The 16,562-nt window shown below is 33.5% G+C and overlaps 1 protein-coding gene across 2 annotated transcripts in view; it reads right to left on the bottom strand.

Annotated features, from left to right (window-relative positions):
• The window catches only part of LOC143237903 (BTB/POZ domain-containing protein 2-like), a 44,436-nt gene extending 28,275 nt beyond the window's left edge, over positions 1-16,161 (bottom strand). Inside the window, exon 1 of one of the 2 annotated variants that reach the window (XM_076477637.1) lies at positions 15,874-16,161. In XM_076477637.1, the coding sequence (XP_076333752.1) occupies positions 15,874-15,954 (81 nt within the window). In that variant the 5' untranslated portion in view covers positions 15,955-16,161. The remainder of the gene's footprint in view (positions 1-15,873) is intronic. The other variant, XM_076477638.1, reaches the window with a different exon arrangement.
• Between the last annotated feature and the right edge of the window lie 401 nt (positions 16,162-16,562).

The raw sequence follows: 16,562 nt of genomic DNA, 5'->3' as shown, positions 1-16,562 counted from the left end.
AACAAATCATTACGAAAACAAAATCAAACCAATTGAATCATTATTTTAAGAGTAAACTGTTAAAAATTGAAATATGTCGTAACATAAACAACTGTATGTTAGAACCTTGATGACCATCCCTAGAATAGAACAAATGTAGTAAAATTATACTTTGACACCATATAGCCAATGAATTACCCACCACTATGAATTTGTTTGCAAAAAACAAGTTTCAATATGAACATCTTGGAGGTTGCACTGGTTTATGTAAAAGCTATTCTTCTTAGAAACAACTACACAGTTTGATTATATTAGAAGAAATATTTGAAGGCTTACAATGTCCTTTCAATCCATGTCACCATATGTCAATCCATGCTTTGTTTGAGAACTATGTATCTTGAAAATAGGTCTCAAAAATGTCTCTACATTAAGATTGTCATATTCAAATTACATTCCTCCTCCCAACAACTTTCCATAATCCACATGGTATACCAGTATAACAATATCTAAGTGACCCCATTGCAAAATTCAGATCACATGAAAATCCACAAGCACTAGGTCAGATGACTTAACTAGTATATTTTCATATGAAATATCACAAATAGAATTTTTTTCTCTAAGAGCCTGACATGCTGGAGAAGAAACTTTTGTAATCACGACGTTTTTCTTTATCTGATACACGTGGCGGCGTTTTTCAATAGTCTTTGTGTTTGTGGATTGTTACCTATAACAAATACTATAATTTGTTTGTTTGTTACTATGTCTAAGGTAGAACTTGTTCAAGGTCTTTTTCTGGATGGCTCTTGATCTCCAAATTAATCCATATTCCTTTGTTTTTCATTTCTATCAAGAATAATAAACATTGCTATCTTATGAATTAATAACACTACGTAACACAAATTTTGTTCTTGGATAGTATGTATTATTTCTTAATTGCTTATATTGTAAAAGTACAGAAAATGTTCATTATTCCCTTCAAACTTTGCTTTTGTTACCTGGATTATGAAATTTAAAAATTAACCTATTTTATATATAAAATCAGCCAAATGTGAACATTTTCATTTGCATAAGGTCTGAATAAAACAACATATGAATCAATATTTACACATATTTATACTAAAGTTATACGAAAATGTTTAGAAGTGAGTAGCTTTTCGAGATTTGCGATTGTAATGTAAATCAGTTTCACGTATCAGCCCCCAAATATAGTCTCCCACCATGTTATACGCTCCCTGGTAGCGGCGTTTAAAGTCTAGTATATCTTGGTGGAAGCACTCGCCTTGCTCCTATGAATATGCTCCTATGTTCTCCTTGAATTATCAAGATAAACGTCAAGGATATGGACTTTCAGGGATATCCTGCAGCCCATTTTGCCGTAGTTCTTCACCAGAGCCTCGACCAGTTCCACATGATTTTCGGCCTTGCGATTGCCCAACAAGCCTCAAACCATTGTGACAAAGCAGCCCTTCCTACTGAGCTTCTTGGAAAATTCTGTGCACTCAAGGATCTTCTTAATTTGTGGTCCAACGAAGACACCATATTTGACCTTTGCTTCAGACGGCTCAGGGGAGAAATCTCGAAGGTACTTGAAGGCTGCAGACTACTTATAAAGATCTGTGGCAAATTGTTTCATAAGACCCAGTTTTATGTGCAATGGTGGGAACGATACTTTCTGGAGGTCCAATTCTGGCTCACACTTGACATTGTGCCTCCCCACAGAAAACTCGGTCCATTGTGGTCAGAGCTTACTGTTGTAGTGCGTTGCGGTGTCCCTGCTGTCACAAAGGCAAATATAACAGAGAAACTTGGTAAAACCTCCTAGGAGACACATCAGGAATGCCACCATTTTGAAGTCTCCGATAATCTCCCAGCCATACTCATCATACTTCAAGGCTTCCAGCAAGGTCTTGATGCTGTTGTATTCCTCTTTGAGGTGCACCGAATGAGCCAGGGGAAAAGTTCTACAACATTCTAGAAACTTCTTGTAAATTCTACAACATTCTAGACAGTTCTTGAAAATTCTCTATCAGCTAATCAGCACTGAATCTACCTGGTATGTTCTGAAAAGTGAATAAATCTGAAAATTTCATTACCTAAGTCACAAAAGCAAAGTTTGAAGAAAAAATACGTCTTTTCCATTTACTTTAGGCATAAGCAATTGAGAAATAACACTTTCTGCCCAGGAACAAGAAAAGTAACAATTTTGTTACATAGTGTAATCACCGACCTGAATAAGTCTTTATAATCTTAGTGTATGTACATTGTGCGTTGAAAAGTTGTCATTACGTATTTCTCCTAAAATCAATCACTTTGTGATGGTATCAAACTACCTAAACAATGCCAAAATAAAGCTTTGATACCTGCAGTTCCGTCGCCACTTCATACTTTCTGTGATTATCAAATAACCTGCTAATATGCTTATTCAAAATAGTTTTAATATAGTGTGCTTAACACTGTAGAATCATCAGAGAAAGTAGTAAAGAACATTGTAAATGTTATTGTAATGTTATATCACACATTACCGATCAAGAACACAAAGTACTATTTTTTTAAGAAACGATATTGAAACTTATGTGATAGTAATCAGGAGCCTACAGAAGCAAGTCTACTTATCTTTAAACCAGTATTCATTACGTAATTGTACACTTTTAATCTCTAAGTATAAAAATATATATAAGTTTGTCTGACCTAAAATGACCGCAATCTGTTCGAAGTCTATTTACGTGCAATAACGACTTTAATAAAATTGTAAACAATAAAAGCTATTCTCACATCTGTGTATATGAAACACAGGATAAGCCATACGTCTATCTCCTGTACTGTGTAAAACCAGGACATTATATATTCAGTATTTCTCATGTAACACAAGTTTTGGCCCAATTTCATTTCGTCTATGTCTTTGAAAACTGTTGGCAAGAGAGGTTACGGTATGTGATGAGTCTATGCTCATCTTTTATTCTGTCTTCAGTCCGAGTATTTGACCTTGTTTTCGATTCACATTGTTTCAAAAATGTTGTTGTTTTGTTGTTGATTTTGGAATTTCGCACAAAGCTACTCGAGGGCTATCTGTGCTAGCCGTCCCTAATTTAGCAGTGTAAGATTAGAGGGAAGGCAGCTAGTCATCACCATCCACCGCCAACTCTTGGGCTACTCTTTTACCAACGAATAGTGGGACTGACCGTCACATACTCAGTATCAATAATAGAGATAATAGTACCAATGAATATTTTTTTTTAAATATCATATTGTCACTAATTATTATTATCATGCTGGATTCGTGATTGTGAAGTTATGGATCGCTAAGTATTTAGTAATCCGTGATGACAAAAACCCCACTTGAAATGAAAATGTATTCTCAAGGCTGCTGGAATGGGTGTTAACACTTTTAATGATAAAGCAGATAACAACGTTTCGACCTTCCTAGGTCATCATACAAGTTAACAAAGAGAGAGTTTGCAACTGACCGTTGCAGGGTGCATGTCATTGAGACGAGAGTATAACAGATACGGGATTATAGGGGGCGTTGAAGTTAGATGTTTAATTATTAATTAGTATAGGTATAAAGGGTGTTCCTTTATATTGGTTTAATTTTGGTTTTAGTTGTTGTGTAAGTAGAGCTTTTTTGATTTTGTGTTTGTTATATTTGTGTTCTCTGCTTAATATGGTGGGAGTTTTCTATGGTTATGTTGTGTTTATTTGACTTAAAGTGTTCAAAAAACGTGTAAAAGTGTTGTTGTTTTTTTGCGTTCCTTGAATCTAGTTTCTGTTTTTCTGCTTGTTTCTCCAATATGGAAGTCGTAGCACTTGTTGCATTGTATTTCATAAATAATGTTGGTGTTGTGTTTGTCAGTGTAGTTTTTACATAGTATAAACTTTAGTTTTGAACTTGGTTTTTGAATAAATATGGTGTTTACTGGAATGTTGTGTTTTGTTATAGTTGTTTTCCAAATATTGATTATTTTTTCACTGATATCGGGAATATGGTATGCAGCAGTGTAAGGTTTTATATTTTGTTGTTTGTTGGAATTTATTATTGATTGTTGTTGTTTTTAATTGTGTTGTTGATCTAGGTTGCGTGTGTATAATGTTTTCAATGGTTTTTGGAGGAAGGTCGAAACGTTGTACTCTGCTTTATTTGTAAATGTGTTAATACCCATACCAGTCGTTCTGAGATACATTTAGCTATTCGTGGATCGTTCCCAGCACTTTGTAACAAATATATACGCGGATCGACCCTAAACAAGAATACCTACTGTATTTATTTTTACACGGAAAAGTATTATTCAGATAGTTTCATTGAGCTTGAATACAAATTGCTCTTTTGTAATTTCCTCAAAAGGGAACCAAAGGAGACCTGGAGTAGTCACCTATTTTAACTACTCGCTGCTCCATCATACAATGGTATGTTGTCTGTCTGTCAATTAGCAGATACTAAAACTTACTTCACATAAAGAAAGCTTAACGTTGCAGTTTGTACTGTAATGACGTCAGTAAAATATGCGCATGTCATAAATCACGAGAATAATTATGCACTATGTAGGTTACAACACAGAATAATGTGTGAACTTCAAAAGCAAGAAACAGAAACATATATTACCCTTAATTTTGGTTTTATATACTCTTGAAACAAAACACTTTCAGGTAACCTACGGAAATGCATCTAGTTTATTGTTTGTTTGTTTTTGAATTTCGTGCAAAGCTACTCGAGGGCTATTTGCGCTAGCCGTCCTTAATTTAGCAGTGTAAGACTAGAGCGAAAGCAGCAAGTCATCACCACCCATCGCCAACTCTGGGACTACTCTTTTACCAATGAATAGTGGGATTGACCGTCACATTATAACGTCCCCATAGCCGAAAGGGTGAGTACGTTTGGTTCTACCAGGATTCGAATCCGCGACCCTCATATTACGAGTCAAACGCCTTAACCCACCTGTGTATGCCTGGCCATACTAGTTTATTAGTACCTATTCTCTAAATCAAGTGAGAAATCATTGTAGTCCATAAACATTCAAGTTTATGGATTGTCGATTATTCAGTATTTGAAAGGTCGTGTATCTAACCACAGCATTTGTTTTTGCAATTCTTAAAACAATGTATAAGATTAATAATTACTGAATGAAAATATGTATTCCTATTCTACACCCTGGACAACGTACGTTTATTACATTTATAATTAAACTCAAATAAATAATATAATTCAAACCACTGGAAAGGTAAAAATATTTTAGCCCTTAATAAAATCATAGATGTCAATCATTTTTGTCTTTAATTATATATTTAAACTAAAAAATAACTCGAATATTATTATAGAGCGTTTCACATGATAATAAATAAAATTGTGATTTTTTGTGTCACAGGTTTTTATCGTTTCGTGTATCTTTCAACTAAATAAATATTTTATGGATAAAGAATGACGTACTATCTATGTCATTGATATGTACATAAAAAACAATGTCCCGAAACTTCGCTTTTCATCGTCGCTCAATATCCGTTCATGATCATTTCAAAACAAGTAGAAACACAAAGTTTGTAACCTATCCTACGTCTATACTGACTGATTTTATATTCTGCCATTATGTTTGCCAATAACCAGAATAGCATTACTATCCGTGTAAGAAACGTGGAGATATCTCAGTATAAAATCAATAATAACATCAAAATAACTAAAATGGTGTTTAGTTGAAAAATAGTCATTAACACAAGTTTTTATTACTGTATTCTTTTTATCCCAACTTATACGAAGAAAATTTGCAAAAAGATGCTACAACCAGCTAAATTCATTGTAGATCCGCCTCAAAAACGTTCATTTCCGATAAATATATTCCATAATATCAACATTGAAATATATACATCAAATTGCTTATGAAAGTTGTCCGTAACTTTTACATCGGGACAACAGGCCGTGAATTAAGCGTGTGGCTGAATGAAAATTCCTGTTTTAAAAACTTAAATACTTAAACCCTGTAAGAACGTTTTATTTCAGTCCCTGTAAGCTGTTTATTGTATTTATCTGAATCACTTGTACGTTCATGTACATGTGAAAGACGATTTTATATTCAGTTATTAAACACTGTAGAGGAAAATGACTCATTTCAGAATTCAGTATTCCTTACACATATTGTTACGTTTACGTGGATAGAACCTGAATTTGCTCGACAATCGCCACGCGATGTATAACTCTAATACGCACAAACACGAATCTTCTAATTTTTCTCTACTTCTACAGGGAAATTTATAACACTTAAATAAAAAATGGACAAAGAAAACATTATACGTGCTGACACAATTACTGTAACAGCAGTGATACGAAATTCGTGTAGACATTTCCAAATTAATTTGTGGTATCATAAAATAACCTATTTTTACATTGTGACTTAGTGTTAATTTAATCCTTAAAATGATTTCATTTCTTCAAAGTACCCCACTGGTACAGCCGTGAGTCTACGGATTTACAACGCTAAAATGAGGGTTTCGCTTTCCTTCGGTGGACTCAGCAGATTGCTCGATGTGGCTTTGCTATAAAAAACACACAAAATATAAAATTTAATCCTTACTTTCGCTACCAAAATATAAGGGTCGCGGGCTCGCATCCCCGTCGCGCCAAACATGCTCGCCCTTTCAGCCGTGGGGGCTTTATAATGTGACGGTCAATCCCATTATTCGTTGGTAAAAGAGTAGCCAAAGAGTTGGCGGTGGGTGGTGATGACTAGCTGCCTTCCCTCTAGTCTTACAGTGCTTAATTAGGGACGGATAGAACAGATAGCCCTCGAGTTGCTTTGTGCGAAATTCAAAAAACAAACAAACAATTTCTTCTGAAGAACTTTAGTAACGGTGTATTTAAGTGTTTGTTTACTCATAGAGGATAATTATTAAAAGGTACAGATCAACAGTACTTTAGCTATGTAGGACATGAATATAAATTAGTTTACTAGATTTCGTGAATCATTAAACAAAAGACTTATAATGTATAGTGATTAGAACGCATTGCCTCATCAGATAGGTTTCTTCGTTGATAACAATACTTTCCTATCCGAGCTTCCTTTTTCTATAGTTTTTTTTTTAAATCATTGAGCATAACATTTAAAAGATGGGTTCACTCGACCCATGAGATCTAAGAAGACTGAATGAAAAGTGATTGGGCTCATTCAGTTTGGTACAGAAGATTCTGAAGAACACTATTCAACCATCAGTAGTTCGTTCTCTAACCAATTAATATATTTGGGATACACAAAGAATCTGAAGCAGCTTCTATATCAAGGCAGACAACAACGACATATCATTTATTAGACAGGGTAATAGTAACAGTCTCTTCAAGGATATCCCGAAAATACATGGTACTTTGTCCACGTTGGGAACTGTTTTCATCAGAAAAATACCTTAGATATTCTAATGACCAACTGAGCTTAGCATTAACCATATATTCAAAAGTTACAGTGATACATACAAAATAATGAGGTACAAAGAGAATGGGAGGGCTTAGCGTGGTATTGAACTTTAAAGTTGGAATAACGTCAGCATAGGCTGAGACAGGAGAACAAACACCAGTTATCAAATTACCATTCGACAGGAGAAAATGTGAATAAAGTATATTTAAATATTTAAGTACGATCTTGTCGAACAAGTAATACGGTCCAAATGTAATATGTAGCGCAGCATCAAGTTCATAAAAGGTAAAAAGAAAAATCAATTATTTATAAAAGTTTCTATACAGAAGAAAAAACATGAGTGTAATGAAGTTGGATGGATACTAAATTGCTCACTTCACTGGACAGAAATTCAACACAGAGGTAATTAAATAGTGACCCTTTTGAAAGCCTAACAGTATTTAATGTAAAGATTATGGAAAGTGTGGATTAATTTCAAAACTTTTTAAATAGCAATTTATTTGATCATTTTTGCAGTTTTTTTCACAATTAAATCTTGCATGATTTCTAACGTTTCAATTTACTTAGCACAGACAACATGAAGATAGTTTAAGTTGTCCTAATTAAAATGATAAGACTGTTAAACAATACGGAATACCATAGAAAGTGATAAATGTTATGATTCTATCGGGGAAACAGAATGCAGGGCGAAACTCTCGGACAGTTTTAAAATCAACTATGATGTACGAAAAGGGTGTAACGTATCACCATTCTTGCTTATTACGGTAATTGACTGAGTAATGAGGAAGGATAAAACTAAAAGATAGAGAATAATAAGTTATTGAACCTGGACTTTGGTGACAATATTGCTATTACGAACGAAACCGAAGAAGGACTGCATAATGCACAAAAAAGTTGAAGAGAGAAGCCGAAAATATGGTTCTGTGATACAGTGTGAAAAGATGCAAAACACTGTCATCTGAAACTAGGAAGCTTATTATTAGCAAGTTACAAATTTCACCTACCTTGGAAACTAAAAACGGAAAGAAGAGAGCCATGAATTGGTAAAACTATGATGCATTTGGAAGACTCAAAAAGCCTGCTCAAAAATAAAAGTTTCAACATCAAAATGAGAAATAGACTCTATAGTTGTCTTGTTGTGCCTGTCCCACTATATAGTTGAGAAACGTGACGGACATACAGAAAAAAAAAAAAAGGTTAAATTAATTCCATATGAATATAGCCTGCGTCTTGGGTAAAAATACATAACATTTTTCTATAGACATGCAATCTCGCTATTTCTACACTTTGTTCAAGAACAGTGTGGTAGTGTGTAGATAATATCATAAATAGACAATAGATAATTCTAGATAATATCATAAATAGATAATAGATAAGTCTGGATAATATCATAAATAGATAATAGATAATTCTATATAATATCATAAATAAATAATAGATAATCCTAGGTAATATCCTAAATAGATAATAAATAATATCATAAGTAGATAATGGATAATTCTAGTTAATATCATAAATTGATAATTCTAGATAATATCATAAATTGATAATTCTAAATAATATCATAAATTGATATTTCTATATAATATCATAAATGACTTCATATCTGTTCGATAAGGCTATAACTAAGAGGTAATCATTAATTCGTGTAAGTTGCTCAAAAGCTTTGTTTTTTAAAATTTTCTCAGACCTTATGAAATGAAGTTTCATTTCGTAAAAATACGTGTTTATACGAATATGCGCAGATGTGAAACATGGTATAACTTAATCTGTTTTTCAAACCCGATTATCCGCTTTATGCAAATTGTACGTTTATCAGTACACCACGCATGAAGAGGTAAATAATCAAAACTTCAATGTTGTTAAGATTGTACTGAAACCATATTGTACAATAAGAAATTATATCTCCTTCTATTCCTATAAATTGTGTGTTTGTAGGATGTTAAATGAATATACTCCGATACGAAAGCTTTGTGACTTCTAAAATAATACAAATTTTCGTTGTGTTTAATTTTACGTAAAATAGTTTCTATCATTACATATTTTAATACTTGTATCAAAAAACTCTAAAAATAAATTTCCAGCACTAACCTGCTCAAAGAAAGATCTTTCACAGCATTTATTAAATAACATATGTCATATTTCTGGATGGCTCGGTATGGTCAGGTGGTTAAGGCGCTCCACTCGTAATCCGAGGTTTGAGAGTTCGAATCCAAGTCTCACTATACATGCTCTCCCTTTCAGCCGTGAGGGTGATATAATATGACGGTCATTTCCACTATTCTTTGGTAAAACGGTAGCTCAAAAATTAAAGGTGGCCTTCCCTCTAGTCTTACACTGCTAAATTAGGGACAGCTAGCGCAGATAGCCCTTGTGTAGCTTTGCGCGAAATTAAAAAGAACAAAACGAAAAACTTTCTAATCAAAACAGTAGCTGAAAATTCATAAACAATAAAGCACACTTTATATCATTATCAGTCAAACTTTTAAATATACTCAAGCAGAAAATTATTATGTTGTATCGAAATAATAAAACGTTATTCAGTTAATTCATTTAACGTATACAAAACTGGGGAGATTATTTCGGAGATAATTTTTTGCTACCAAAATATTTGTTATATTTTCGTTTCAAATATTATAGTGTGTGTTTGTATTTTTCTTATAGTAAAGCCACATCAGGCTATCTGCTGACTTCACCCAGGGGAATCGAACCCCTGATTTTAGCGTTGTAAATCCGTAGACTTACCGCTGTACTAACGAGGGGGAAAATGTTATAGCTTATAAAAACAAGTTGAGTTGACTTGTTTTATAATCACAAATCGTTTATGAACAGCAGTGAAACTAGATAAAAACGTTAATAATCTAAAACAATGGTATATTTGTAAAATAATACACTCTCATATTAGGGTTGTTTTGTCTTTGTCCATCCTAGGAAAGAAGCTGAGGGATCGAAAACAATAAGTTATATTGTAATAATATTTGGAAGGATCGAAAACAGGTATTCGCCATGAACGATGCAACAAAGAAAGATGTTTCAATCTGATTTGAAGAGAATAGTTAACTTTTATTGATAATGTGGAATTTCACCATATTACTCTGTAAACACATGCTATTGTATCTGTGTCCCTATTATATTGCTCGACTGCACCGTTAATAAAATAATGTTTATGGCTCACTAACCAAATGTACACAAGCTTTGAAGAAGATGTCTCACTAATTATAGTTAGAACTCGATAACTCGAATACATGGTTAAATAATTAGTTTTAAGTCTAGCACGGCGTAAGCCAACCTAAGGACTGTGAAATTTTCTTAGAACTTTCGTATTTTCCAACTATAAATGAAAACACTTGCATTTTGGTAATTTGGAGTTTTTATCAATGAATGAATGTCTTTGAAAATAATCTTTTTTTTCTGCCTACATTTTAGTTTAAGTTATCAGTGTATTACGACTCGATTTTTTAAATTTTCATTAACATTTTGAGAAATATTTTTAATGAAATTGGGCCGTTAGTGACCTGGTGGTTAGTTTTGGGGCTACAATTTCACTAGCCCTAAGTTCATAACCTGATGCTGTTGAATACACTTCACGCTTTCAGCTTTGAGTGCGTTATGAAAGTGATACTAATTATCTTATTTGATTAAAGAAAACATAAAACGTTCTTGTGACTTCAGACGCTGCCGAATAGTTGCCTTCCCTCTTGTCAGTAGTTTAAGATTAGAGACAGTTATGTTTAAATTCTAAGGTTATCTGATCTGACCGCTTATCCCACATGCATAAATTCCGTTCAGGTTTAAAACTCCAATTCCGTTTATACAAAATTGAACTCAAATATAATAATTTACTTCTAATATCTAGTTCAGGTTATTGTAAGTTTAATTAGCTCAAACACAATGCAAGACTCTTATTGCTTAACCAAATAAAAATTTTGAAACAAGAACAAATTGACATATACATACACACATAAAGTTTTTTATATCTTATGCCTAATGTTTTGGCCTCTAGTATTCTGGAATAAAAATATACTCAATTAAGGATTCAAATAAGACTGAAATACACAGAAATAAAGAGAAAGGGACATGGTTGTTAAATTATTTTGCTGTGAAATGAGATGAATCAGTGCACATTGTTACATTACCATGAATCATTCTTTGAAGAGTTATAGTTTCTCAACTGGTTAACAAATAAATGAACTTCAAACAAGTCAGATACTAGATGAATGGAATTATGTTGTTTATCATCAAGTAAAGTACTTGGGATTCACACATTTTATACATAAATAATAAATGCAACAATAGTTGAAATGTAAAGTTTTAAGTGGAAAACGAATAAAATATTTTCTTCAAGTAACCAGCTTATTTATGTGTTTTTAACCTCCATAATGTCTTTACAGTTCTAGTTCATATTTGATGTTAAACGAACAGTGGGATTGACCGTAACTTATAATGCCCCTACGGCTGAAAGGGCGAGCATGTTTGATGCGACGAGAATTCAAACCCGCGACCCACAGGTTACGAGTCGGACCCCTTAACCTTTAAAATATATTTGTTTGTTGTAAACACAAAGCTACATAATGTACTATCTATGTTTTGCCCACCACGGTTTGTCAAAACTTGATCTTTAACATTATAAGCCCTCTGACTTTACCGCTTAGCCATCGAGAGCATTAAAATACGTAAAACTAAAGGATACAACATTTTAAATAAGAAATTTTTCTACACTTTCCATGGAAAGGAAAAAAATTCACAGCAAAGAGTTTAATAAAATAATATAGTTCAACACACACTCCAGTGAGTCAGGAGCAACGCTTCATTTGTAGGATTAAGATCCTGGTTAGGAAAGGAAATTCTTTCTTTCCGGTTTTGTTTTTTTATCAAATAAACCGGTTTTGATAAGCCTCATAACATCTCATAATATAGTCAATAACATAGCAAACAGAGTTTCAGGTTAACTAATTACCACAAGCGAAATGTTCCTAAGCTTTTAATCAGCCCTTTAAATAAAGAACTGTTTTCATGAGAAAGATGGACAAAAGAGCTTGGGTTACATCAGTTCCATTTAACTTTAATTCACATTTTTGTCAAGTTCTCCGATACAGCTGCAAAGGATTTTTATTTGTGACTTTGATCGATTAAAATGTAATCTTTGTAGCCAACTCCACTGAGATCAGAGAGTTTATCAAACTGTTGGTTCAAGATTGGAATTACCATTTTTTTGAGTACATTATTATGATGGAAATTCTGGTTTCCGATGATGCTTAATCACCTTCACCAGACTGGTTTTATAATATGTTTTCTCTTGTAGCTTAAACATAAAGGTAATATAATATTTGTTTTGGTACAAAGCTATATGAGGTTATATACTGTGTCCAAGGAAACAAACCCCAAATTTTAGAGTTGTAAGCCCTAAATCTTACCGTTGGCCCTCCGGAGAACGAATATAAAATGATAAAGTCTCAAGAGAAAAAATGGCTAATAAATCGTTAAAAATATCATTTTTGTATGATGATATAATATAACAGATGAATGAAGCCCAAAGACAAACTACCACACTAAAGATCACATTCATACAGTGGAAGCGGTAAAACATCATTACAGTGTCACTATTTTAAAAGTCAGTAACGAAGGTCGTAAAAAACTACTATACAGATAACAACCATGAAAAGGAAATCCTTACAGAAACTACTGAATTTGGGATATCACAACCGTAGTAATAATGCATCTAAACAATATCAAACTTGTAAGACAACAGACATGAAGTTGATTTTTTTAACTATTAAATGTGTATGATTTCTTACAGCAAAGCCACATCGCGTTATCTGCTGTGTCAACCGAAGGGAATCGATTTTAGCGTTGTAAATCCGAAAAATTACCTCTGTCCCACGAGAAAACAAAAATAACATTTCGAAGAAACGTTTAGAATGATAAAATCTCAGATATAAGAAAAAGATCGTTTATAAAATCTTCTGTAGATATAAATTTCTGGACTTCCTGGTACGTGTAAGCAAATGGTTGTTTACTTAAGCTATCATCCTCCTATTTTCAAAGAAAATTTCCGTTGCTTTCTTCCTCATTCAAGGTAATCAATAGGAGACGTATATGCACATCAAGCAGAGGATAGACGGAATATACAGTTCAATTAACAGGAGAGGCTCGACTATTAATTCTGTTTTTTTCGTGTTTTTCAGCTGGAATAGACTCAGTGTCCACTTTATTAGATACACCTATCTAGTACCGAGAAGAATCCCCTTTTGCCTCCAAAATAGCCTGAATTCTTCGCTGCATGGATTCAACAAGGTACTGGAAACATTCCTTTGGGATTTCGGTCCATGCTGACTCTTAGCATCACACAGCTTCTGCATATTTGTAGATCACATCTTCATGCTGCAAACCTTACGTTCCACCTTATTACAAAGATGCTCTATTGAATTAAGATCTGAGGAATGTGCAGCCCATTGGAGTACACTGAAGTAACTGTCATGTTCGTGGAACCAGCTTGAGATTATGCATGCTTTCTGACATAACGTATTATCCTGCTGGAAGTAGCCATTGGAAAACAGGTAGACAGTGGCCATAAAAGAATGCACATGGTCAACAACAATACTCAGGTACGCTGTTGCGTTCAAATGATGCTCCATTGGTATTAAAGGAGCTAATGTGTGCCAGAAAAACATTCCCACACTATTACACCACCACCACTAACCTGTACCGTTGATACAAGATAGGATGGATTCATAGATTCGTGGTGTTTATGTAAAATTATGATCCTACCATCTGCATGTCGCAGAAAAAAATCGAGATTCATCAGGCCAGATAACGTTTTTCCAATTTTTAATCGTTCAGTTTTAGTGATCTTTTGCCCACTATAGCCTCATCTTCCTGTTCTTAGCAGACAGAAGTAGAACCCGACTTGGTCTTCCGCTTTAAGGTTCGACATGTTGTGCGTTCAGAGTTGTCTTTCCGCACACCACTGTTGTAAATAGTAGTTATTTGAGTATTTGTGGTTTTCCTGTCAGCTTGAACGAGTCTGGCCATTCTCCTCTGACCTTTCTCATTAACAAGATGTTTTCGGCCACAAAACTGCCACTCCTTGAGTGTATTTTGTTTTTCGCATCATTTTTTGTAAACTCTAGAAAATCCCAGAAGATCAGCAGTTTTTGAAATACTGGAACCGCCACGTCCGGCACCAACAATCATTCCACGGTCAATATTGCTTAAATCCGCATCTTCCCTATTCGAGTGTTTGGTCGAACAGCAAATGAACCTCCTGACCATGTCTGCATGCTTTATATATTGAATTACAGCCACATGATTCACTGTTCGGCTACTTGCGTTAAAGAGCAGGTGTACTTAATAAGGTGACCACTGAGTGTATATTTACTGTTATTAACAACTATGTTAGACTGCTCGTTAGTGCAAAATAACACAAGTACTGTTGACAATACAATCATTTAAACCCCCCGTTTATACTTACCTTCACAAACACTATTGGTTGTGCTTTGCGATTCAACACTAAAAAATATGTTTCTTTTTTTGTGGAAGGTATTTAATCATGGTTAAAACAAAGATGCCAAGTGTATGTTTTTATTTTTTAAATATTTCCAACGAAGCTAGATGCTCCTGTTTCTCAAGTTTTACAATCATTTTTGTTGTTGATGTTGTTTATGAATTTTTCATCAGTTGACCAGGTTCGGATGACGATAGTCTTCTATTAAATATTGAGTATTATGAATAACTTTGATATTTTTGCATACTAAAGATGATTGTAAATACACTGATGAATGACACGCACAAAGTAAGATGATTAGAAATATGTATGTTATATAAACTATAATTCGAAGTGATTTATCTTCAGAACGAATATATATATATGTAAGAAAACGTGAATCATTTCGTTTTGCCAGGCTCTTTATTTAACAGGTTTATAGCATCACAGCATAAACTCACGAATGCCAAAATACAAGTAAACACTTTTCTTTAAAAGTAATAAATTTGCAATTATAATTTGCATAAAAAATGTTCAAATTTTACTTTTCCAAATTTTAATTTTGTATTTTTTAAGAAACTCGTTTTTCTAAATAAATTATGAAATCAACACCTAATTATAACGCGTCTTTTGTTTAACACCAACATTAAAACATTTCTCTTGTTAACAATAAAGTTGCTGTAATACAACACACAAATCCTACAAACTACAGATATTAGTTTCGTAAAAGGCTTTACTTTCTTTGTTCTCAATAACCTTAATGTTTCTTTAGAAGAGCTCACATTATGCATAAGCACCCATAGATACATAAAGATTCACACAAACATAAATATACATTTATACACATGCACATGTGTATATAATAACTTCTGTTAAGATGTTAAATTTTTACAGACAAATAACAAAATAAAACCACAAACCACTTTTACAAAATTTGATCAATTAAGAAATTCACGAGTAAACGTGCATCTCAAATCATATCTATGATACATTTAAACTTAAGCCTCATTTATAATTCTCACTCACCCACGACCTTCTTTCACGACGTTCTCTTAACCCCTGTAAAGATGTCTTTTTCTTCTTGTATATTATACTTTTGTCCAGCATTTTGTTTTTATTTTTTCCCAGTTTTCATAATATTACAGCTAGTACTTGAAAGGAAACTTCGATCTATCTCTAGTTATGTTATAACAACATTTAACTATAATGATTTGAAGCTTCCATTTTAGTTTTTAGCCTGTGTTTTAACATAAAATAACCTGGCGCATCAGGACTGCGCAATGGAAATCGATGTGGCACTTCCCTGTCGTGTCCTTCCCGTGATGCAATACGCATCTAACACTTATGATACCTGGCACACATGTTTCTAGGCATGGATAAAACCATATGCGGGACTGTGTGACAGCTGGAAAAACAAGATGGTTTCTACTGCGTATGAACATAAATATTGTTTAACTGATTTGATGTCCCTTGCTAGGTCAGGGGCAAATGTTGGAAAATCTGGGGCTCGATGGCCTTCAATTGGCAGAGCACAGATAGCCTGGTCTTCTTATGTTTTATACATTTCTATATTTGTTGAATATAGAATATATACAGCTTCAAAACTGATAAAAACAAAACTCCACTAATAATATCTGAATGTTTAGGCATTTTAATATGGAAATTATGTGTCAACTATATATACACATATATATGTCTACCTATTTGACCTGTGT

Source organism: Tachypleus tridentatus, chromosome 13 (genome assembly GCF_004210375.1).
Source record: "Tachypleus tridentatus isolate NWPU-2018 chromosome 13, ASM421037v1, whole genome shotgun sequence".
NCBI lineage: Eukaryota > Metazoa > Arthropoda > Merostomata > Xiphosura > Limulidae > Tachypleus > Tachypleus tridentatus.
The sequence above is the reverse complement of the archived record's forward strand: the minus strand, read 5'-3'. Positions and strand labels throughout refer to the sequence as shown.